The following is a 27,611-nucleotide window of genomic DNA, read 5'->3' as shown; positions in this document are numbered from 1 at the left end:
TCGAATTTCAACAAAGTTCTTGAGTATTGCAAACAATTTCCTGTGGACTTTTTAGATTCTTTAAGAACAACTTATGGCAGATTTTTTTATGTAATACGATTACAAAGTGAGCTCAATGTGATGTATTCAATGAAAGATTTTTAAAAACCAAGTGTAAGTCATTTAATGAGTTACATTAACAGCACTGATCTTGTTGAAGCTTTGCCAGAACTCTTCAATCTGTGCAAGTTGCTTTTGACAATTCCGTCGACCACTGCTTCTGTAGAGCGATCCTTTTCTGCCTTAAGTAGAATTAAAACATACCAAAGAAATGCTACAGGAGAAAGAAGACTGTCTGGGTTAGCACTAATGGAAAAGATGGAATGGTCATGGCTGGAATGACTTTGATTTATAAAGTCTACTTGATTAAGTTTGATCTGAGTCTGAACAACAACAATATCAACAACACCAGCAACAACAACAATAGCAACAGATGGTCAACAAGAATGTTTCCTGGGTTAAATAGTAGGAGTAAGTAACATCAAAAACAACACCAGCAACAACAACAAGAACAACAGCAAGAATCACATCAGAAATAACTACAAGCCAACAAAGGATCCTTGATGTGGTCATCGAGTCTGCTAGAAATAGCTGCCAAACCATCTTCCAATCTTACCCTACCATCTTCCAGAAAGCAGAGGAGACATTGGCTAATGTAATCCTGTGTACTCCCTAAAAAGATGGGATGGCCATGATTGGAACGCCTTTGATTATAGGTCTACTCGATGAGGATTAACCTGGCAGCCAAACAACAACAACAACACCAACAACAACATCAAACAATTGACAAAACAGTAATACCTTGCACGACGTTGCTTACCTCTTCACTGCTTAGCGTCCTCAGGGTGGCGACACTCACACTCGGTCCTTGCTGTATCCGTGGTAATCCCTCAAGCAACTGTGGATCTGTATCCAGAACAGCAGCCAATAACTGATCAATCAATGTACGGAGGCGTTTCTTGCTGTGTTCTATTTTCCGAACTGCTCTTATCACCTAAGGTATAAACGGCCTTCAGTACACCTGTGCTCGTAAGCTTGGAAGGGGACGGGATAGGAGTCGGAGGGAAAGGAATTTTACAGATTTATTTATATAGACTTCGTTTTTTTTTTTCTGTCCCAAAGAAGGTCGGCTTTGGTGTGGGAGAGGGTAGGGAGAAAATAGGGGTGAGTAGGGGTTTATTAAAGCAAGACATGAAAGAAAGAGAAAGATGACAGAAGGGGGACACCAACGTATAGGAACCTTATTTTGCATTTGTAGATATGCAAACACACATCTACACACATACATTCACACATGTATATATGCCTATCTGTGTATGACTGTGTGTGTGTATGTATGTATATCTTCACTCATGTATATATGCCTATCTGTGTATGACTGTGTGTGTGTGTGTGTATCTTCACTCATGTATATATATATGTTGCTTCACTTTATATGTGTTTTCTATACTAACATAAGTTAGCATATATATATATATATATATACATACATATTACTTAATCACGGAATATATTACTGAAGCATCGTTAAATAGATAACTTTTAATTTTCAAGGAAAAGATTCCTTTTTTCACATATCTTCAAAGACAGCTTGTTGATAAGGGTAATGGCAGCAAGAACAGTCTTTCGAAAGTAATTTCTTTGGAGAAATGCCCATCCATATATCTATCTATTCATCTTACAAATAAGCAAATGGAGAAACAAATTTAGTTTGTTCATCAACTTTCGGATATAATAATGTTGGATTATTTGTTTATTATAAATTTATGGTAAAAATATTTCTTTACCTTCACCCGTTTAATACATTAAATGAGTTAATTGCATTGCAATTTAAAACATTTATGCATTAAGAATTTGGGTACTTTACCAACAGTATATTAGATAAATGCTATCCCATAGTGGGTTACACCCATAACCCCTATCTTACTTTGTACTATATATATATATAAATTTATCTATCTATCTATATCTGTATGTGTGTGTGTACACACACATACACATATATATGTTTATGAGAATTAGGTAGAGCATTGGTAGAAAGCAAGATCATAATAATTATTATCACCTTATTATCTCTGCCTCTCTTCTTTCAAACTTTCTTCCATACCTGACACTAGTGGTAGACCAAAGCTCTCTACTAAGGCTATACCTCATTCTCCCTCTGATGATGGAATGGATTGCTACCATAAGATTGGCTGCCATTTGCTTTCATGGAAATGCACCATCTGCACATCTATTCTTGAAACAGATGTAAGAGACTACCTGCACACACCTTATTACTTCCTTCCTCCTTCTGATCTATACTCGTAAATAATATATATATATATAGATATAATCTAACCTGATACGAGTTGTTCCTCTGTTTATATTTTTATTCTATTATACACGTACCAAATTAATTGAAAACCTGTTTATAGTCAATTGTTATTGGGCACCTATACCATCCATGCTTTCAGTGTCAGGAGTTGGAGACAGCAAGTCACCCTGAGCACTAACTGTATGCACATATTACCTTACATCATCAGATGTAATATTACATGAATTATATATATATATATTTATATATATATGGTGGCGTTAGGAAGGGTATGGTGTTAGGAAGGACATCCAGCTGTAGAAACACTGCCAGATCAGACTGGAGCCTGGTGTAGCCTTCTGGCTTCCCAGACCCCGGTTGAACCGTCCAACCCATGCTAGCATGCAGAACAGACGTTAAACGATGATGATGATGATGATATATGCAGCACGAAGCTTTGTCAGTGAACAGGTCGCGGTTTCAAATCGACGAAAATATTTTGACAAATTAAATTTAAATGTTGAAGTGAATCTAACGGTTTTGTGTGTTTCTTAAATGGCTTATAAACACCTTCCACGCTGCAATTGTTTATCTCTCTCTATATAAACAGCAGCTTATCTGTGTGTGTTTCTGTGTGTCTGTTTGGTTGTACCCTCACCCTGACCACGGCTTTCAACCGATTCTGATGAAACTTGACACACACATAGCCCAATGTCATAATTCAAAACTAACACAGCGAAAATTTTGAAAAGTTCCCCCAGTTCTGAAAAAAAATCGATAAATTCGACATGGGGTCGAGAATCAGAAACACAAACCAAAAACTGTCTAGGGGACGCAACTCGACCTTTTTTACTCTAAAAAAAAATTACCATCATTTTTTTCCCATTTTTTTGCTATTTTTTGGCTATAACTCTCTAAAAATGCTTTATAGTTATTTCCCTTACAAACCCGAGCAACGCCAGGCGATACTGCTAGTATATATATATATATATATATGCTTTTTCTTGTGTTTTTCTTTGTTTTTTTTTTTGGATTAACTATATATCCAAATTTAGGGAATGGAACAGGTAAAATCCAAGTTACATATCTTACTCAGCTGGCAGAACCTCGGAAGTAGTAACTACTCAATGAGGAGTACTCCACTAGCTACTCATCAGGCTGAAGGCACCTTAGTTAAATGAAGGCTACATTGTTGTCAGGGGATCCTGAGTTAACTCACAGTTTATCAAACTTTGATATGGGAAAAATCTACAACCTTCTACACCACTAAACCACTTTTGTTCCTGAAAGTTGTTTTTTATACCTTCTATGGACTTCTTGAAGCTTACTAACTTCCTACACTTTGATCCTTGGATCTTACTTTTACATATTATATATATATATATATATATATATACGGTGGGAGGGGTGGCTTAGTCGTTAGGATGTTGCACTCGTGATTGAGAGATTGTGGGTTCAATTCCCAGACAGGGCGATGCACTGAGCAAAGCACTTCCTTTCATGTTGCTCTGGGATCATTTTGTCTCTGACATGTGGCACCCACTGCACCTGTACAGGTAATGTTGATTTGATGGAGGGAGGGAGTTTATGTCTACACAAACATTTGATCACTAAAAACAAATCCCCTGTGTGGTTGTCCGGCAGAAATTGCTGAACCCTCAGATGTCATCTAACAATGGGAGAGTCCATAGTGTGTGTGTATATGTATGTATATATATATATTATATATATATATATATATATATATATATAATTTATAGGTGCAACATTGTTGTGTGGTAAGAACTTTGCTTACTAACCACAGTCTCACTGTCAAACAATTTCTGTGACCATGTCACCCCTAACTCCCTACACTGCAACCCCCTTGATTATTATGTGTGGGGTGCAGTTGAGCAAGAGACCAACAAAACTTGTAACATCAAAGTTGAACTGAAGGCAAGGATTATGGCAGCATTCACCAACTTAAACAAGGAGACTGTCCGGAAGAATTGCAGGAGATTCTGAAGTCGTCTGCAGGGCGTGGTTGAAGCCAATGGCGATTTTATTAAAAAGTATAAAGACTTTGTCTGCTCAGCAAAATACAGCTCTTGTAGTAATTCATAGTGTATAATGTTCTGAGAATTAGCAAAATTTATATCTATATGTCTGTCTGTCTATATCTACACACACACACACACCACACACACACACACACACACATATATATACTAGCAGTATAGCTTGGCATTGCTCGGGTTTGTTTTTTAGTTGCACTTAAAACGGCAGACTTTGATATCGCGTAAACAAAGTTTTAACATAGTTTCAGTCTTTTTTGAGATGCAAAAAATTTGCATTATGTAGCTTGTTATTCTCTTCAAGTGAACATTTTTCTGGTTGAAATACACCGAAAAATGACGACACAGCAGTAAAAAAATCATAAAAAGTAGGGATTTTCATAGAAAAAAGCACCTTTTTGATGTAAATAATTTTGGATCTTAACATGGTCCGATTTGAATTCTTTCTTCTGTGGAATGAGGAGCAAGCCTTCTTCTATCATACTCTCAATTTTGGTCAACTTGCACCGTAGGGTCTTGGAGGAAATAGTGTTAGTTGAAGGCTACCAAACCTGCCACACACACACAGACAACTTCAGCTTTATATATATACACACACACACATACATATGTGTGTATACACGCATTTATAATACATAAATGCACACACACACACACAAATAATGCATATTCATTTACTATTTTACTTGTTTCAGTCATTTGACTTGGCCATTCAGGAGCACTGCCTTTAGTCGAACTAATCGACCCCAGGACTTATTCTTTGTAAGCCTAGTACTTATTCTATCAGTCATAAGATGCAATAGACTCATACTTGACAACTGACAAGGAATTAGCAAAGCCCTGTGTGTGAATTTTCCATTTGCTGTGTTTCTATTTAAACTTTTGGTATACATACATACATACATACATAGACATAACTATTTAGTATTAAATTTGATGACATCTCAAGAAAATGGTGTTATCAAAAATACTAAATTAAGTATAATTTAACTTATTACTTTCTTCACAGAAAATAAGAGAGGGTGAAAAGTGAGAGAGAGAGAGAGAGAGAGAAAGAGAAAAAGGTCAAAGAAGGTGAGATTGAGAGTGGAAAGGGGTTATCAGTATAGACAGAATGAGAAATGAGAGAGAGAGAGAGAGAGAGAGAGAAAATAGCAGATGGAGTTATATAATGGAGGGAAAGAAATAGTGGGAAGCAGAGGGGGGGATGGGATCGGGGGGTGGGGTCATATACAAAACAGAGTTTGTTTTTAAAAAAGCAATAATAAAGATAAATATATTTATATAAATATAAATGATTGCTACCTGTGCATTGCTGCATGTTACACAGCATTGCAATATTTAGTAGTAGTAGTAATAGTATTATCATTAGTAGTAGTAGTAGTAGTAGTAGTAGTAGTGGTGGTGGTGGTGGTAGTGGTGGGAGAAGGTGACACAGATAAAGTGAAGACAGTTTAAGGGAGGACATGCAGTGCAAGTTTAAACTGGGAGAAAAAAATCAAATGACAAATTGGGGTGAATTGTTTAAATCAATGATGCTTCTAAGCTTGTTTAATACAGAGAAGTTGTTAGGAATAAGGAGAGAGATGGAGAGATAGAGAGAGAGAGAGAGAAGAGAGAGAGAGAGAGAGAGAGAGAAAATAGCAGATGGAGTTATATAATGGAGGGAAAGAAATAGTGGGAAGCAGAGGGGGGGATGGGATCGGGGGGTGGGGTCATATACAAAACAGAGTTTGTTTTTAAAAAAGCAATAATAAAGATAAATATATTTATATAAATATAAATGATTGCTACCTGTGCATTGCTGCATGTTACACAGCATTGCAATATTTAGTAGTAGTAGTAATAGTATTATCATTAGTAGTAGTAGTAGTAGTAGTAGTAGTAGTGGTGGTGGGTGGTGGTAGTGGTGGGAGAAGGTGACACAGATAAAGTGAAGACAGTTTAAGGGAGGACATGCAGTGCAAGTTTAAACTGGGAGAAAAAAATCAAATGACAAATTGGGGGTGAATTGTTTAAATCAATGATGCTTCTAAGCTTGTTTAATACAGAGAAGTTGTTAGGAATAAGGAGAGAGATGGAGAGATAGAGAGAGAGAGAGAGAGAGAGAGAGAGAGAGTATGGAAAGAAAATGAATAAATAATAAGAAAATAAGGAGGAAGAAGGAAATATAGAGCAGGAAGAGAGAGAAAACAGATGTACAGAATGAAAAATAAACCAGGAAGAGAGAAAGCGAGAGAGAAGTGAGAGAGAAACAAGAAAAAGAGAGAAGGAGAAAGAAGTATGGAGTGAAAAATATATTGAGGAGAGAGAAGAAAGAGAAAGAAGAGTGAGAGAAATAAGAAAGAGAGAAACAAGAGAGGAGAAATGAAGAGGAAAATAGACGGAAAGGAAGTTGAAGCTAATAAAGAGTAAAAAAACAATAACAACAACAAGGAGAAGACTATATATTTATATGAAGGAGTCTGTATATAGTCTCTTGATCTGCTACAAATAGCAGGCAAAAAAAAAAGAAAGGTACCTTCCTCAAATCACACCTTGCTGACTTTTCCCTTTAGCATTTAAACCAAACATATTCAGCCCAAATATTCTGCTTTTTGTTCAAACTGGCCAGATCCAGCCTCTCACACCTACCCTACATTGTCATTCTAAAACTAAACGATTAAATAATCATATCATTGAGATCTCAAAGCTACAAGATAATGCATGATTAATTCAAAGCAATGAGAACAAATAAGCAGAACATTTGGCACAATAATCTGAATGCTAAAGGGTTTTTTAAAAAAAGGGGGGAAGAGCAAATACTTTGGGTAATATAGTTTTTGATATATTACACATTGTAACAGGATTTTTGTCCTTGGGTAGCAAATGCTATTTCCTATTTGCTTACCTGAAAAAGTATGAAAAATTACTAATATTTCCTTCAAACTTTTGTTACATTTATTCAAACCCCAAAGAGTCCTTCTCAACACAGGACTATGATGCTCTCCCAGTACTCTTGCTCATGATCAGAGATGCACATATTGTCAACCACTAAGGGACATGGTCAAGCAACTGACAAGTAAATCTGTGGTACCGAGTAGAATATTTGCTATAACAATATTTCTGCTTCAGCAATTCGGGGCTGAATCTGTCTGAAATTAATGGAAAATAGGTCAGTTTTAAAACATTGATGTCCAGGTCACAAAATCAAAGTCAGAAGGGATTAGTAGTCATTTCCTTTGATTTTTAGATAGAAGCAAGTATGGAATAATACTTACTGACCGAAGACAAGGAAAAAAAAAAAAAAAATTTTGTTACTCAGTGTTATACATGTGGTCATGGTTGGAAATATCTTTAATTATTCATTGGTTTGTTCAATCAATTAGAATCAATCAGGGAAGTATTGATGAAAGGAGGGGTTAATAGAAGCATTGCAGATATGTCTGGATATTCTGCTTAAACGTTAAATTCAGGCAAACTTTCTGCCACATTGGCAAAGGGTGAGGGACTTGGAAAATCTAGAGAAGATGCATGGAAGAATAGAAAGCCATGGTTCCAATGCCATAGACCTTATTTCTTTTATATGAAATTGACCACATATATCTATACTTGCCAAACAACAAAAATGTGTGACTGGTCCTTAATTTATCAACCCTGAAAGGATGAAAAGCAAAGTTGGCCTTAACGGAATTTGAACTTGGAATGTAAAAAATAATAATAATAAAAATGATAATAATAATCATAAATACCCTGATGCAATAAAAAAGGTAACGTTACCTTCTCAAGTCATGCTGACTGACAAGGGCCAGTTTTCCAGTTTCAATGATGTATATATTTCCTATTTGTATAAGATGTTGGTCCATTGCAGCGTTACTCATTTTTGCCAGCTGAGTGGACTGGAGCAACGTGAAATGAAGTGTTTTGCTCAAGAACACAAAGTATTGCCTGGTCCAGGAATCGAAACCACAATCTTATGATCATGAGTCCAATACCCTAACCACAATCTTATGATCATGAGTCCAACACCCTAACCACTAAACCATGTGCCCCTGCCCTGAAGCAGTACCAGGCCACGGCTCTCATGACTTCTGATTTTAAATGATTGGAATTTTTATAATGTACATAGTTTTGTTATGATATAAAAGATGTGCTACAACAAATATTCTGCTCAATACCACAGATTTGCTTGATCTTAACCAGTTGGGCGTGTCCCTTAGTAACTGATGATATGGACATCTCTATCATGAGCAGGAGTAGTGGAAACAAACCTTATTCAGGGATATTTTGGGCTAGTTGACCTGCAGAAAATTCTAACTGGGCCCCACCTACAAGGTCATGCACTGTTTATCTTGATATGAGATCATGATGTTGCACACATATGGTTGTGATGCATGTGCCAGTCAGACAGGCCAGTGTACCCTTATCAGACAGGTAGTCATGATGGGTGTATCGGGCTTTGTATATTTGTACCCCAGTGTCACTTTAATGGTGGCTCAGCAAGGGAGACCTAAAAAAGAATACTGAAAGCCTAATCATCACTACCTGGGATCAGGCATTGAATGCCAATTCGGTGAAAAGGGATATATACCATACAAGTGCAACGAATCTCTGCAGAATATGTTGAAAGAGGGTCAAAAGTGTGACTCACATTGTGAAAGTCTTGCACAGAAAGAGTACAAGTGCAGACATGTAGCCCAAAACCATCACTGACTACTAGAAGTGAAAATAAGTTTGAGAATCACTGCTCAATTCCAGAAATAAAAATGATGCAAGAACTTGTTGTATGGATTGTACCTGGTTGTAAGGGGTAGTTTAACCTGTCTCCAAATTTAATCACCACCACTGGACCCTTGAGTGTAAAATAGTGGAATCTATTCTGCTGCAAGATTTCAAACCAGGTTCTCATTTTCTTCCTCCTTTTGTCTCCATAATTTCAGAAGTCCTTAGAAAAGGATCATTTGTGACAATCCTTTTCTGACTAAACCAGAGGAAAAAAATATTTACATTTAATGTTACATTATTCTTCAGGTTATTTACATTAATCTTTCAGTAAAGCCAGTCATATGAAGTGAATGGCAGCAGAACCAAATGAGTTTTCAGCAAACTATATAGGCATAGTTTCTTACCTTTTTCTAAGTTTCCACTTTTGTTTTTCATCAATTATAAAATGTTCCCTTTGCTTTGTATAAGACATCAATATTTTCAACAAACATGAAATTGCCTAAATACCATACCTACATCATGATAGTAGTATTAGTAGCAGTAGTAGTAGGGGCAGTAGCAGAAAAAGAAGCGAGGAGGCAGAATGTCTTTGAACTAAGAGTGGGAATAGGATGGTGAGCATCTTCAAGTTATACAAGACAGTATTATCCAATGTAGCCCTTTCCTTTTTTCCATTTTGTAAGACAGGAGGTTGTGATTTGAGAAGATTTTAAGAACTCATTTATAAATATTTCTGGATATATATATTCAGAAATATTTAATCTCAATATGTTTAAATGAAATTATATATATATGTGTATATATATATATATATATATATATGCTCAATATATGTATATATATATATGTGTGTATATATATATGTATATGTATATATACATATATATATATATATATATATATATATATATATATATATATTTATATATATATATATACAGTTTCAAATTTGGTACAAGGTCAGCATTGAGCAAAGTGTTCAGCTGGTATGTATTTTTTATTGGCTCTAAAAGAATGAAAGACAAAGTTGGCCTTGGTAGAATTTGAATCCAACATACATATACATACATACATACATATACATGTGTGGATATATATATGTATATATGTGTGTGTGCTTGCATGTGTGTATGTAATATAAATGATAACAGGTTGGTCACTCGACACAATGCCAGACAAGGGGTCATCACAAACATTTTTAAAATGGATTAATATATTTATTAACAAAAAGGAAAAAAAAGAATTGTAATTCACACAAGTATAGCAAACAAAAACAGCAGCATTACCAGGATGGAAACCATAGCGGAAGCATTCTCAGATACCACTGTGCAAAAATACAAGGGAAAGGGATAAATTGGGAACTTAAAGGGGGGAAAAAAAAAGAACAAAAAAAAATTAAACAATTTGCAACTTATTAAAATTTCAATACAAAACAAACCAAAAAAAACCAGCAGCAAATTCTATTGGAACTGCAACCAAGAGACACACAGACATGGTTTTGTTATTTTGATTTCTTCAATTTCCAAACACAGCAAAACTAGATTAGTTTAATGTAAATCAAACATCGTTTGGGAAAGAACTAGGAACAGAAACATCTTTTAAAAAGTAATAAAAAAATAATAAAAAAATAATAGTAGTGGCTTGGTATTCAGCATACAAAATTGGTTGAATCACTAACATAATATTAATAATAATCCTTTCTACTAAAGGCATAAGGCCTGAAATTTGGTGGGAGGGGCTAGTTGATTACATTGACCCCAGATCCCAACTGGTGCTTATTTCATCAACTCCGAAAGGGTGAAAGGCAAAGTCAATCTCGACAGCATTTGAACTCAGAATGTATAGGACAGACGGAAAACTGCAAAGTATTTTGCCCAACTTGCTAACGATTCGGCCAGCCTTAATAATAATAATAATAATAATCTTTTCTACTGTAGGCACAAGAACTGAAAACTTGGAGGAGGGGATTAAGTCGATCACATCGACCCCAGTGCTCAATTGGTACTCATTTTATCGACCCTGAAAGGATGAAAATCAAAGTCAACCTTTGTAGAATCTGAACTCAGAATGTAGCAACGGGCGAAATACTGCTAAGCTTTTTACCCAGCATGCTAACGATTCTGCCAGCTCGCCCCCTTAATAATAATAATAATAATAATAATAATAATAATAATAATAATAATAATAATCCTTTCTATTATAGGCACAATGCCTAGATTTTGTGGGGAGGGGTGTAGTCGATCACATTGACCCCAGTACTCAACTGGTACTTATTTATCAACCTTGAAAGGACGAAAGGCAAAGTTGACCTCGGTGAAATTTGAACTCAGAACATGAAGATGGATGAAATGCCACTAAGCATTTTGTCCAGCATGCTACCAATTCTGCCAGCTCACCACCATTTGTGGAATAATAATAATAATAATAATAATAATAATAATAATAATAATAATTGTTCCTAACATAGGCATAAAGCCTGAGATTTTGCAGAGTGGGGCTTAGTTGATACCACAGACACTAGCATTTGACTAGTATGTTTTTATTGACCTTAAAAGGTCAATATGACCTCAGAACAAGGAGCCAGAACAAATACTGCATGGTATTCTCTGATTCTCTGCCAATCCCCTCCCTTAACAATGATAAAAGTTATTTTCTTCTATAAGTACAAGATGAGAAAATTTGTTGAATGGTTAAATTGTCTCGGGTACATGACTGCTACTTTATTTTATCTACCCCTGAATGAATGAAAGTTAAAGGTGGTCATGGTAAGATACACAAAGGAACATGACTGCCACAGTACTAAAGATTCTACCAATACAACATAAAAACTATTAGTAATAACAACAATAATCATTTGTTTATTAGCCACAAGAGTAAAGAATGAATAAAATGACATGTAGTGATGTGGGAGGTGGAGGTAGAAGGGAAGAGGGAACGAAAAATAGTGAAATACAATATAATGGCATAAAATGAAATATTGGAAAATGAAAAAAAAGCAGAAACATTCAGTTATTGTTTTAGTTTAAAAATAGTGAACCCCACCCAAAAATCAATATTTTTAAACCCCCTCCTCCTATATCCTAAAGAAATTTTTAAAAAAGGCACACACACACACACATTCATGAAAAACATATTGAAAAATACTTTGAAAGACTACAAGGGGCTTCAAACCGAAACAACAACAATAATAAAGATTTCTTACATAAGTACAAAACCAGAAATTAGGGGAAAGGAAACAGTCAACCATTCTGACCCCCAGTATTTGACTGGTACTTTATTTTATTGATGGAAAGCAAAGCTGATCTTGGCAGCAGGATTTGAACTCAGAGAAAATAGTCTCAGGCCAAATAACAGCCAGGGGCATTGTATCTGAAGTTCTAAGACTTCGGCCAAGTCACCACTTTTAAAATAATTTCTAATATAAGCTTATGCTTATACCATTTTATATCTATTATTATCATCATCATCATCATCGTTTAACGTCCGCTTTCCATGCTAGCATGGGTTGGACGATTTTGACTGAGGGCTGGCGAACCAGATGGCTGCACCAGGCTCCAATCTCAATTTGGCAGAGTTTCTACAGCTGGATGCCCTTCCTAATGCCAACCACTCCGAGAGTGTAGTGGGTGCTTTTTACGTGCAACTCAGGCGGTATTGGCAACAGCCATGAACAAATGGTGTTTTTTACATGCCATCTGCACAGGAGCCAGTCCAGTGGTCCTGGCTGGTGTGTTTATAGTGTTTTCTTTCATTGCTACAATGCACTATTGGACATATAATCATCACAATCATCATCATTTCAATACTTTTTTTTTTTACTCTTTTATTTGTTTCAGTCATTTTGACTGTGGCCATGCTGGAGCAAATCGACCCCAGGACTTATTCTTTCTAAGCCTAGTACTTATTCTATCGATCTCTTTTGCCGAACCGCTAAGTTACGGAGACATAAACACACCAGCATCGGTTGTCAAGTGATATTGGGGGGGACAAACACAGACACACACATACATATATATATACATATATACGACAGGCTTCTTTCAGTTTCCGTCTACCAAATCCACTCACAAGGCTTTTGTCAGCCCGAGGCTATAGTAGAAGACACTTGCCCAAAGTGCCACACAGTGGGACTGAACCCGGAACCATGTGGTTTGTAAGCAACTACTTACCCACACAGCCACTCCTATGCCTCCACTTTTCCACGCAAGATTGGAGTTTAATTAGGGAAATTTTTATATCGCAAGATCCCTTCCTGTTGTCAACCCTCACCTGTTTCCAAGTAAGCTGATATTTCTCAGTGGCTAAACATGTTTTTGCAGAATATTAGAAATGAATGACCCTGCTTGTATGACAGTGAAACTCATTTACAATTATCGTGTGATATCAAAATAAGAAGACCCAAACACAGACACACATACATACATACATATATATATACATATATACGACAGGCTTCTTCCAGTTTCCGTCTACCAAATCCACTCACAAGGCTTTGGTTAGCCCAAGGCTAGAATTGAAACTGTGCCATGCGGTGGGACTGAGCCCAAAACTATGTGGTTCAGAAGCAAATTTCTCAATGACACAGCTTTAGCTTGATCCAGTTGTAGCCAACACTTTGTGTTACAATGAATGCAAACAGTATGTTAATGGAGAGAAAAAGAGGGACTTGTTGTACTTGTACATATCTCTCTTGGTTGGGATCTTTGTTAGCAGTTGTGCACTCTCTTTAACAATCCAAAAACCAGTTTACTTATAAAGCCACTAATGTTAGTAGAAGTTGCAATTTTGCATATTTAACACTTTTTTGGTGGCTTAGTTTGAACATGAAATTACTCATGTTTTAACAGTGTTTCAATTCCATTGCATTTTATAGATTTAGATTATACATATTATATAGACATTACATTTGCCATAATACACAGTGTTGGTTGATAAATCTACAGAAATATTTTATGATATACTAGCACTATGACCCGGCAACGCCGGGTCATAATGCTAGTGCATGCATATACAGCTGCGTGCGTGCGCACATATACGCGAGTACTGTCCAAATCTCTGACCAATCATATACAGCTAGCTGGCATTCAATTGGCGTGTCAAGTTTTGGGCATCTTGATTGGGTTTTGGATAGAATATTCACAAAAAAGTCACTTCTATTGATTTTTTAATGGCTTTGCGGGGTGACTGGGTAAATGTAAAGATGTGCACGACCACCCTTGGATGGTTTTGAATGACCATAGAAAGCCCTCTAACTGAAAAATTGTGGATTTGTATAAAGGACACACACAGAGACATTTTGCCGTTTATATATATATAGAGATTACAGCAATGAGACAAAGCACTTACACACCAGAAAGTCAATGTTCAAACTATCTGCCAAGAGGTAAATGAATCTATCTACTTTATTTCAGCACCTAGCCTTAATGGGTTTAAAAGCAGTGTGTTTGTGGATAGTAAAGGAGGGTACACAGTTGCTGCTGAGGATCAAAACATAAATACATAGCTGTCTCCTCTTTTCTCTGCAATTTATAGATATGTTCTGTAGTATATTATAGAAATATACACGTAAAGTTTGTGTGTACATATTGAACCCATACAGCACAAGCGGGTTGATTTATTGGCCTATCATAATTTTGCTTAAACTCTTCAGGAATATATTTCTTTACTGGTTTCATTCAATAAACTGTAGCCATGCTGGGGCACTGCTTTCAAAGTCTTAGTCAATGATACCAACCCAGACTGTTACTCATTTTATGGATTTTTATTTATCAAATATTAAATGACTAAATTTATTAGTTACACACCTTTAGAGAGTTAGTTCCCTTTTACATTTCATATACAACAAGGCATCTACACCAATTTACATTGGTTTGCAGGAACAAAATAGACACATATATACAGGGTGTGATGGGTAAATTGTTGCCATTTTATACTTTTAATTTTGTATATGCGCATTGTTTTTGATTTTGTCGACTACATAGTACAGTAGGGGTAGTTGGGCACCACCTGTGAGAAAAACAGCACCACAGAAAGGTCCATCATACTTTATGCATAAAAATGGATGTGATTTAACACTCAAGTAATGTGACTCAATCTTACCACATTCCACATAAGTCAGATGTGAATGTTTTTCTACACATTGAGGCTGGCAAACCCAGATCTATTTCCATCCTTTAAACTATTAAACCAAAGTATTTCAATGTAATAAGGTGTTTTATGCTTGCTACTTTTCAAATGAAGTGGATATGAATTAGTTTATCTACATAAGGGTACTGTTCCTGGGTATTTCCACAAAATAAAAAAAACAAAATATTAATGCAGATAATGGCTAGTGTGTTCCAGGTGAAAGGGATGTGTCCATATTGAAATTATAGTGTTCCAGGGTATTTCAGCATAATAAAGCTAACAAGTGTACAGAGTTCCACACAACATCACACAATTTGGTTTCATCTCACAGCTTTTGAGCTGTCTACATTTTAAGATCTAATTAATTAGGTGTAAACAATCAGCACTATTACAACTTAGTGTAATTTATTTACATCAAGCATATTTATATTTTAGAGACTATTTACTACATCCAAACATGTATCATTTTGATAGTATTTATTTTGGATAAAACATGTAGCATATATTTCTATGATTTATATTATTTACATGAGTGGTTTTGCTGATGGACTCCTTTGATTCCTAATTCACATAGGCAAGGGGACCCTCAAAGCCATTTGATGTCTAAAAACTCCTATTTTTATGATGAAATATTTTTAGGAATTGTAGAGAAAAATTAGCAAATATTGTGTATTGTAGAAATAGAACCAGTTTACTGTGCATAAATTTAAAAATCTTAATATGGACCCTGGTTGGAAACCACTGATTTACGTCATACAAACATGTATTATTTATTTACTTTATTATATTTTTAAAAAAATGGATATAAAGCTACAACATGTAGGATATACATCGTGTTTGTTGTATTTACCTTATATCTTATATTTCGTTTTTGGATTTGGTTTGCAACAGTCTTTATATGAGTTTGTGTGTTGAAGCATATTCTATTGTATCTGGGGAGAGTCAGTTTCTTTTTGTGCCTTATAATGTAACACACCCACCGGTAAAATTTCCACTTTTTTCTTATTTTTATTGTCCTAAAATTTTTGTTGCGTCTTGCAACCTTTTCAATAGTTTTGACTCTCAAAACTTGTATCTTACATTATACAGATTCTTTAGCTTGTTTTAGCCAGCACATAAAACTTTAGTAGAGCACCACATGTGTGTGTGTGTGTATGTAGTATCTATAGTGTTTATTTTATTTAGCATAATTAAAACATGTACCATATTCAAATGGTATAAAAGAACTAAAGGCATATTAGACACAGACCAATTTCAGCAGTGAATATTCAGGAAAAATAGTTTTTAGTACTTCGATTTTGTATTTGGCTCACAAGGTTCTTGATGGGAATTTGTGTTCAAGCAAATCTCGTTGGGTCTTGGGAGGATTATTACACCAATAAAAAGCACACACACACACACTGGTTCAATTTTACCTCTTTATTATTCGTCAATTGGTTAAATATCCAACTAATGGATCATTTGTTTAATATGCTACCCAGCAAGTCATTGAAGAGGTTGCAAATAGCAAACAACCAATTGTTTAACCAGCACATTAAACAAATAATTGATTAGTTAATTGGTTGGATATTTAACTAAGTGACTAACAATAAAGAAGTGATATCGAATCAGTGCAGCTGTTTACTATTATTGGCATGATGACCTTCCCAAGACAAGTTTTTAGTATATGAAAGCTCATGGAAGACCCAACTTCATATATAGAATTTGGGGTGATATTTTGGATATCTTTTTGGAAAAAGTGTGTCTTATATACCATCAAACATGGTAGTCTGTATTTTTATGAACCTATAACATTTACTTTATACTGACACAAACCAATGTGGGAGCCTGTATGTGCTTACTCAACCAGCTAGATATAGCAGTCAAATCTCCACCAAATTTAATTAAACTATCATCTTAAAAAATAAGATGAGGTGGTCATAGGTCTGTTTGAGTAGGGGCTAAATAACAACATTGGGTCTGTAGCGCAGTTACTGTGTTTGCAATATATAAAACATGTAACTTATTAATACTGCTTCTGCCCCTAATATATATTTATACAGCTTGTATTTGTAGAAACCTGTATTACTATATATACTACATGGCAGTTTTTTGTAATCACTGCTGTTATTAGAGAGAAAGAGACAAACATTTTAAAGGACTCTGCTGAACAGCTATGATGACAATGATGATGATGATGATGATGATATTCTTTACACCAGGCCAGCAAAAATATTAGACCAATATTAGTATCAATTTGAAAGGGAAAAGGGACTGATCCCTTATCTTGTGCAGATAATTAAAATAGCAGAAACGAATTATATTTCCTAATGTAATTTTCGAGTCCATGATGAGCTGAGAGAAGAATTGAGTTTATATTCAGGGATCAGAAGACAACTGCATCGATACATGTTGATATCAATCAATATCATTGATGACAAATGAATAAAGGAATGCCAGGAAGTCCATGTAGAAGGGACCAGTGGAAGTGGAAGGGACCAGTGGAAATGGAAGTGGAAGGGACCAGTGGAAGTGGAAGACCCAGGAAGATTGAGGAAGACAAAATAATGGAACAAGTGGCAACATTATGACATGATGAAAGAAAGGACCTGTCCAAGCCAAGCGATGTTGGAAAATGGATGGAAAATGGATGTAAAATGATGATGATGAAGAAAAGGAGGAATTTAAGGTAATGAAATGGCAGATGCTCTGCAATGTAGTTGGTGATAAGTTTGCTAAGCAAGTGAGAGGTTTGAGTTCTTGTCAGTAACTCTGATTCGTTTTTTATCTCAAATTGGTGCTTATATTATGATATGATTTACATTAAAATATTAGTTTCAAATTTTGGCACAAGGTCGGCAATTTCAGGAGAGGATGTAAGTCAATTACATCGATCCCAGTGCTCCGATGAAAGGATGAAAGGTAAAGCTGATTTTGGCAGAATTTGAACTCAGAACATGAAGTCAGATGAAATGCTGTCAACATTTTGCCCAGCAAAGCTAACAATTCTGCCAGCTTGCCACCCTAGATTTACATTGAAATATTAGCAGTTGTTATCAAACTCTAGACCAATGCTGACAGAGCAGAAGGCCAATGATCAAAGATGGTCCATTGATAACCATCGTGTATATCTAAGAATACACAAGCACTTATTTCCCTCCGTTGCATTCTGCTCAATGGAAGCCAGCCTCAGCATGTCTTATTGCCAGCTTATGTTCGCTGGTTGTAAGCATACATACTTATGCTGGCCGACTGTGGGTCGGATGATAAGCTCCCATAGTTGGGGAGTTAGATCTGGTTACTGACAATTAGGTGGAATCTGAACTCATAAACAAACAAGCAGAACAGATACTGTAAGTCATGTCTCATCCAATGCTTTAAACCAGTGATTCTCAACTAATTTTTACCTATAGATGCCTTTGATTCCTATTCTGCTTTACTGGACCTTCATATCCATTCAATGTTTTAAAAAAATCCTATTATATTTTTATAGTTAAATAATATTAGGAATTATATTAAAAAATTGTTTAAAATATTTTGTGTATTGTAGAAGTATAAACAATTTATTGTTCATAAACAACAAAATCTTACAGGGATCCTCGATTGAGAGCCACTGCTCAAAACAATTGCATCAATTCACTGGCACCATATTTATCAAGCCATCCAAAAAGAAGGAAAAGCAAAGTTTATTTTCACTCTTCGCATTCACTGAAGTAAATGTCATTCCAGTTGGAGGTACCCTTCTCTTCAAAGTCAATAAAATGAATTACCAGTCCAGAGCAGCAGTAGATGGTCAAAATTGTTAGAGCATTGGGCAAGATGCCTGGCAGTATTTGTTCTGGCTTCTTGGGGTAGTAGAATTAATCCACCATCACCCATTTGAACACCACCACCTTGGTCCTTGGGTACCCTTAGTGGAGTTCACTCAGCCGAAGGTATTCAGGCCAGATCTTCATTGGATCTAGCTATGGAAAAAAAAAATCTACCTCAACAAATTCCATCAGACCCATGTGAACATGGAAAAGTGGATGTTAGATGATGATGATGATGATGATGCTGATGATGATGATGATCACAAGGATGATGCAAACATGGCTTCCAAAAAGTATTTCTTGATGTTATATTTAGCTCCACCCCCACCTTCAGACATATATAAACAAAAATGAAAGGATTGAAAATAATGTTTTTTTTTTTTTAAATTGTCTTGAAAAAGTGAATAAAAAAGAGAATGAAATTAATTTCAAAATGAACAAAATAAATAAAAACAAAAAAATAACTAGTGATTAATTCTATTTTATTGATCTTCCCATAAAAAAAAACAAGCAAAAAAAAAACACAAACTAATAAAAATAAATTAAAATGTTTCAAAAGTAAGACAAATAAAAATAAAAGAATAAAAGTAAAAGAAAATTTATTTAGAAACCAGACATAACTTATAATTAATGTTTGTGTTAATTAGTTCAGATATTGATACAAGAATTCTAGAGAAAATTCTTTAATGCCACCTGAGTCTGTTAGATCTATTCTTCATTCTTTCTTTCTCCATATATATACATATATATATATATGGATTTGAAGAGATTCTAGTTAGGGTAGCAAATTAAATGCTGAACGAAGTGTTGGACAGTTCACGTCTTGTTGCAAGCACTGTGCGATGTATATCCCCCACAGAAGCAGAGACACTTCATTTTCAACTGCTCCACCCGTCTAACTGTAGACGGGTACAACAGGTGAGGATGACTCACCTGTTGTACAAAGTAGGAGCACAGAATAATTAATGAGTGATTGCTAGATAACAAAGCAAGCAGTGCCTGTGTGAACTTCACTTCTTTCGTGGTAGCAGAGGCCAATGCATAGCAGACACTTAATTCTAACTAAATTCTTTGGCTGCCATCGTACCAAAGTAGTTTTGATGTAGATGGATGCTTGGCGACTCCCAATCAGCAGTATTCGTTATGAAATGAAGGTAACCAGGCTGATTGACCACAGGGAAGAGAGAGAGAGAGAGAGAGAGAGAGAGAAAGAGAGAGAGAGAGAGAGAGAGAGAGAGAGAGAGAGAGAGAGAGAGAGAGAGAGAGAGAGAGAGAGAGAGAGAAAGTAAATGGGAAGCTTTGAGATGATCCTACCTTTCTCAAAGGCATCACTACATATAGAGTGCAATGGCTCCAATTCAGGACTGAAATCAAAGGTCACAGATGCAGCTCACCAGGAGCCGATCTTTGAAACTGTGGTGCTTGCCACAACTTCAAGTATACATATTTGTCTTGGACAGTTATCAGAAGGGAGAGAAAGAAATGTATTTATGGAGATTTATTCATTTTATTGCAAATGGCACCATTAGTTATAGGTTTCCAATGGGTTAATCCCAAGTTCACTACATTTCTGACAGTAAAAAGGGAGCAGCTCTATAACTTGATGCAGAACAAATATCTCAAAGAATTTTATTCATTAAAGCATTTATTTTTTTACTCTTTTGCCGATGTTTATATCCTTCACTGCTATACATTAGCAAAAGACACAAACATACATAATATATACACACACTAACAGCCACATATATATATATATATATATATATATATATATATATATATTATATATATATATATGTGATAGACTTCTGCATAGCTTTTGCCCACCAAATTCCACTTACAAGGAATTGGCTAACCCAAGGCTATTGCAGAAGATACTTGCTCCAGCTGTGGTACCATGCTGTAGAATTGAATCCATTGATTCTGTGTGGTTTGCAAAGCAAGATGTTCAAGTGTTTCTCCAGAGGCATTCTTAAGCCTCTCAACCAAACATCATATTTGTTGTTGTTTGTTTTTTATGAATTAGCAGTGAAGGTTTGTTACTGTAAAATCATGTTTGACCGTAATAGACAACAATCTAATACAGAACAGAGCAATGGAGCTACTTTTGTTTATCAGGCAAAAGACATGCTTATTAAAGCTTATTACAGCACAGCAGTTGCCTTGTAGATGTTCCTGCTTTCGTTTTGCTTTCCAATTTCAAAATCAATGCCTGTCCTGTCTAAGGGCTGAGGCTTAAAAGCAGAAACTACTGGCATTTCAGACAATATCATATTATGTCTCTATTTTTCTCTCATGCACACAAGGAAAGAGAAGAAAGAAAGGAAGAGAGAAGAAATCCTGGATTCATGCTTTTCCTAAATACCTTAGAAACACAAGTGAAATAACAACAACTTGGAATCAAAACGCAATGGTGGTGGTGGTTGGAGGGAAAACGAGAAAGAGTGGTCTTGGCTCACCGGGAGCATACCACCAACACAATACTATTGTGCTCACTATACATTCATATATACATAGCAGTATTATCATATGAGTAGATTTTCTGCTTCATTTTTTTATATAGTTATTTATATTTATTTTTTGGGGGGTTAGGAAATGGGGATGTGAATAATATTTCTGATAATATTTGCAGGTTCAAATATTAAAATACATACAAGGAACTAGTAATAATAATAATAATATAATTAATTAATAATAATAATAATAATGATTTGGCACAAAACCATGAATATTTGAGGGATATGAATAGACTTGATAATATCAACCCCAGTACTTCTCTGGTATAATAACAATAATAATGATAATAATTTACAATATTGGCACAAAGTTAGAAATTTTGGTGGGATTAGGGAAGAGTAGTTAGATCTCCTCTCCATACTTCACTAATATTTTATTGTAAACTATCCTAGAAAGATGAAGGCAAATTCGATCTCAGCAAGATTTGAACTTGAAATGTAACTAAATACTTCAAGATATTTTTCTCCAGTATTCTACTGACTTTATCAAATCATCAGCCTCTTAATATAATAACTACTACTACTACTACTACTACTACTACTAATAATAATAATAATAGTTTCAAATTTTGGCACAGGGTCAGTAATTTTGAGGGGAAGTGTTTAGTCAATAGCATCAACCCCTGTACTTGTCACTTTATTTCATCAACCTTGGAAAGATGAAAGGCAAAGTTGACCTTTACAGGAATTGGATACCTTAATAAAAATAATGATGATTTTTTTTTTACTTTATTTAATTTACTATATTTAATGATAATGAAATAAAAAAAAAGTTACCCGAGAAATTACTTTTATATTAATATATGTTATTTCATATACTTAACTCCTCCATCCTGAATTAATGTCCAAGCATTAAAAAACTACCGAAAAAAACTCCATAAATACAATTCGATTGAAAGTGGGCTCATGAGAAGATATTTAAAAAGGTCCACAATTAATGTGTAGTCTTTTAAAATATTCTCTCAGTAGCCCACTTTCAATTGCAAGTATTTATGGGGATTTTCGGTAGCTTCATAATGCCGGGACATTAATTCAGAGGAGATAAGTTTTGTTTTAACTTTCTCCCTTAAAATAATTATATATACTTAATTATTAGTTTGATATATAAGTTGCTACGGATTGCTGTTCTCCATGCCAACTACCTGATAACTATCGTTAATGTGACTTTTATCCTTATTTTATGAATATGTGTTAATTCAAATAATATTGTCTGAAGAAGGAAGCCTCTATCCCCATCAAATGAAAAGAGAAAAAAAACACCAACAAAAAATAAATTTTTTTACATAAAAAAATTCAATATAATCAAACAATTAAAATCTTTTAAAAAAATTTATCAAACAAAACACCAGCAAAAAAATGTGGAGTAACAAAAACTGGGAAAAACACACAAGAAAAAATTTAATAACTAAAAATATTTTGGTGTAAAATGATAAACTAAAAACTTACATTAACATTTGTAGTGAGGGAGCGGGGTGTATTATTATTATTATTATCATTACTATCATTATTATCATTATTATGGGTTTTTTTTTTTATTTCTTCAAATGTACACACATGCACACAAAATGAAACACAGTATAAACTGTTTTTAGAAAAATACAGATTCATAGAAATAAATAAGGTAAAAAAAAAAGTATATATATAAAATATATAAAAATAGGAGCACCAAAAATAAGTTTGAAAAAATAAAGAAAAAATGTGGAGTTCCATATTTTAAAAAAACAAAAATGTAACATATAAAACTTTATGGTGACAGTGGAGGTGGTTGTGGGAGTGGTAAAAAAAAGAGACACAAAGGAGCTTTGAGAGAGATAATAGTGGTATGGTAGCACATACACACACAAACACACACATTTACATATATTTGTGTAAATAAAGAACAGAATTTCTTTCAAACATGTTATCTTAAAAACCATTACTGATGAGATTCCTATCACTTTTCCCCAGATTTTTCTGTTTGAAGTCAAAAATTACATAAGCTTACATGGCCTTGCCTTGTATGTGCATAGTCAAAAATCTAAAAAGGTCTGTGGATGTTTGACCAATGTTACAACTGCTATGGTGTTAACAACTTTCAGTTTTACATATAAGCTTATTGTATTACATTGATAACACCCAGAATCCCAGTCGGCGTGGCAACAGGGGTACATTAAGCATCCTTGACTTCAGTGATTTTATCAGACATCCTGCCAGTTATTGAAGTGCTTTCTAGTGAATATAAGAAACAACTGAGAAAGCACCATCTACATGGACCCCCTGTGCACTTACTAACCATAAACTGGCTTTTAACACTTTGACTTTGAAGAGGGTTACAAACTTGGTCTTAAGTGTGTAGAAAAAATTTCTTCTTCCTTTAACATAAAACATTTCAGATCTCTTTCCTATATTAACCAAAAGTAATATTAAAGATTAGAATAGAAATTGGTTAATAGACCCACCGGTGCTTTGTTTAACTAAACATGTATAAATGAAAGACTGTACAATAATTACACACACCCATACATGCCTGTGTGTGTGTGTGTATACACATATACACACACACACACACACAATCTCTGTATGTATGTATATATATATAAACATTTATATATAATTCATACAAACACACAGCCATACACATAGGTTAAAAGCAGAAGCAGCAGGCAGAGTGAAAGGAGAGAGAGAGAGAGAGAGGGAGAAAGAGGGTAGAAAGTGTGTGCTAGGACGTGGACACAGACTCAGGCATGGCAGCGGCTGCAGCAGAAGCGTCGGCAGCACCAGTGGCCGTAGCATCTGCTGACCGGCGATCACGGTCAAAGTTCTCTACCTGTTCATCTGTGGCACCTTTCATACGGTGTACAAGAGACTTCTGGCTTCCAGTGGTTGAAGGTTCTTTCTTCTTCTGCAGGAGACGCATACGAGTTTCAGTCTACAAAGAAACAACAACAACATTAAACAAATACAGAAAACACCACAAAAAAGAGGGTCAATCTTTAATCATGAATGTGAAATTCTGTCTGTCCTGTCTGTCAGCCTACATCTGCTCTACATAAGACATAAACCATTTTTGGAATCAGGATGATTCCAGGATTGAAAATCTGCTCTTCATTTGGTTCTTGAACATCCAGCATTGAGATCTGGTTTAAAAGCATTTGGGTTGCTATTTCTAGCAGGTAAAGCTTGGCTGATTCATGCCATCTTGGTGGAATTTGTAAGATGACATCAGAGATCAAGGGGGGGGGGGACATAAATGACATTCGCTTTGTTAATTTTATGTCAAGATATTACAATATCAACAAGATTTGATCTCAGAGTATAAAGACATGGCCACGTGTTTAAGAAGCTTGCTCTGCAACTGCATGGTTTTAAGTTCAGTTCCATTGTGCAGTACCTAAGGCAAATGTCTTCTACCACGGTCCCAGGCCAACAATGCCTGTTGAGTGAACTTGATAAATGGAAACTGTGTGGAAGCCTGCCATATAAATACATAATCTTTATGTGTGTGTGATTGTTTGTCTTTGTTCTTCCACTCAACTTATCAAAAAGTGATGGTTTGTTTACATCCATGTGACTTAGCTGTTCACAAAAGAGACCTCCTACAGCTGCAGTCTAATGACAGAAACAAATAAAAGAATAAGGTTATCGTTCACAAAAATGTGATATTGAAGAAAAAGTAATCTTCATCTTGCCTTTGTTTTTTTGTGTTTTGGTGATTTTTTTTTTCTTATTTGTTGTTCTTAAAACTTACCAATTCCTTAAGTTGTTGAGCTAGTTTTTCCTTCTCTTTTTCAAGTCTTGTGATGTCTTCGACATGCCGTTGCTTTTTGGTACTGGTCATTTCAAGTAAGGCAATGTTCGCGTCTTTCTCACTGATTGTGGCTTGGATGGCTTCTTGTCTGCAAAGATAAAGTTAGAGGTTACAATCAGCACTTCTTGTCATGTGTCAAGCACAAAGGTTCCAATGGGATGGAAACACAAGAAATGGAGGAAAAGTCTCTATATCCTTTTTTTCATATCACAACCTAATTTGAATTACTTATCTTTAAAACACCCTAGTAACTTAACCCACCTTATATATATGTATATATATATATATATATATATATTATATATATATATATATATATATATATATATATAATTGAGTAGTTGAATGAATTATCTTATTATGGATAATTCGGTTAACCGATACCTGGGTAGCAAATTCACGTCAGAAAAACATGGTTGAAGCTACATGCCTAGGGCAGAGATCACGTGCTATCGTGTGGAAATTTGTGTTTTTTTTTTTAATACAAATAAATGAAAGAATGGAGTTGAACAACGAATTAACAAAATTCCTTTATTTTATTTTCGACATATGTTTTGAAGGCTGCATATTCCTAATTTCGAAGGAATAAGGGGTGCATTATGCTGCCTTCTCATCAGGAAAAGTAAGGAACTTATGTCAGCATCAAGATGCACAAAAATTTTTAGATGCCTGCCCACACGGAGCCCATAGCGATATATATATATATATATATATATATATATATATATATCTGTTTGTGGAAGAGGACAACAAGTGCTGAGGTATAACAAGCATTTCAATTCATTTACATTATTTTATATTATTCTTAAGTTAGTTGAGGTTTTACAGCTTTTTCTGAAACATCCCAAATGATGGGTGAGTATTCCTGAGTATGGGGTATTTCGTCATCAGAGACAAGTAGAGAATATATGAAAGATCTAGACATGGGAAATTTGCAGATAAATAAGCAATGAAATAAGGAAATAAAGTTCATAGTTCATATATATATATATATAATTATAACACACACATATGTGTGTGATGTGTGTATATATATATATATATATATATATATATATATATATATATATATATATATATATATATATATATATATATAATACATATACAATACATATAATCATCATCATCATCAAATGTCAGTTTTCCATGCTGGCATGGGTTGGACAGTTTGGTTGAAAACTGGTAAGCGAGGGAGCTGCACCAGATCCCAATCTGATTTGGCAAGGTTTCTATGGTTGGATGCCCTTCCTAATGTCAATCACTCCGAGAGCGTAGTGGGTGTTTTTTATGTACCATTGGCATGGGTGCCAGTCAGACAGCACTGACATCGATCACAACTATGCCAGGGGTGTAACCAGCCCACTTATGCGTACCTTTCCTCTAAACCAGCAAAATGGTGTAAGCATGGAATTGAGCTTCTGGCAGAACAATGGCAACAGACAATAGAATATGATGGGACATATTTTGATGTATAAACATTTTACGTATGTAATTTGTTTATATTATCAATTAAAGCTTGAAATACAAAAAAAGAGCTTTTGACTGAACCTGGTACTTGGCTCGTATATTGAAGAACTTCTGCCTGAAATGACTTGTTTTCCCACTACAAACAAACTTATTTACACCTACAAATCTCTTAGAATTTATGATCATTGTTGCCAATGCTGCAAACCTTCCCAGCTTTCTTTCAATTCTGGGTTTTTAGTCAGACCAAAAAGAAAGGGAAACAAAAAGACTCACTTCATTTCGTAGACTTCTTCTAACTGTTTGTGTCTTTCAGAAACAAGGCGGCGTAATTTGGCATCCTTCTCCTCCAGCTGACGCGTCAGAGCTCCGACCTTGGCAATGTGGTCGCTCTGAATGGATTTCATCTTCTCTAATTCAGCAGTCAGTTCATAGACCTTCGAGAAAGGGAGGCAGGTAAAGAAATATTAACAAAATACAGAAAAATGTGAATGATAAGACCATGTAAGAAAATATGTACGAGAGAGAGAGGGAGAGAGAACAGAAAGAGATAGTGGAAGGGGGAGAAATGGAAACAGTGGGAGATGGATAGAGACCCACCAGGCTGAGCAGAGTACCATTCTGAGTTAAAGGGAAAACAACCAAAACTCTTGAACAAATAAAGGAGACTCCCTTCTCTGTGTGTGTGCATGTACACACACACACATACACACACAATGGGAAACTGCAATTTCAAAAGAAATACTGAAGGGAGAGCAGCTTTCCGAAAGAGAACAGGAAAATATGACCTGTGCTTGTCAGAAAAATGTCACATACCACTTAAAATCCAAA

General features: G+C 35.1%; 1 protein-coding gene across 6 annotated transcripts in view; it reads right to left on the bottom strand.

Annotated features, from left to right (window-relative positions):
• The window catches only part of LOC115223776 (ELKS/Rab6-interacting/CAST family member 1), a 205,753-nt gene that overhangs the window by 21,956 nt on the left and 156,186 nt on the right, over positions 1 to 27,611 (bottom strand). For 5 of the 6 annotated variants that reach the window (XM_036513003.1, XM_029794444.2, XM_036513004.1 and 2 more), the window contains exons 13-16: positions 27,057 to 27,217; positions 25,254 to 25,401; positions 24,333 to 24,434; positions 860 to 1,033 (exon numbers count right to left, since the gene is read on the bottom strand). In XM_036513003.1, the coding sequence (XP_036368896.1) occupies positions 860 to 1,033; positions 24,333 to 24,434; positions 25,254 to 25,401; positions 27,057 to 27,217 (585 nt within the window). The remainder of the gene's footprint in view (positions 1 to 859; positions 1,034 to 24,332; positions 24,435 to 25,253; positions 25,402 to 27,056; positions 27,218 to 27,611) is intronic. The other variant, XM_036513005.1, reaches the window with a different exon arrangement.

Source organism: Octopus sinensis, linkage group LG24 (assembly GCF_006345805.1).
Source record: "Octopus sinensis linkage group LG24, ASM634580v1, whole genome shotgun sequence".
Taxonomy (NCBI): Eukaryota; Metazoa; Mollusca; class Cephalopoda; order Octopoda; family Octopodidae; genus Octopus; species Octopus sinensis.
The sequence above is the reverse complement of the archived record's forward strand: the minus strand, read 5'-3'. Positions and strand labels throughout refer to the sequence as shown.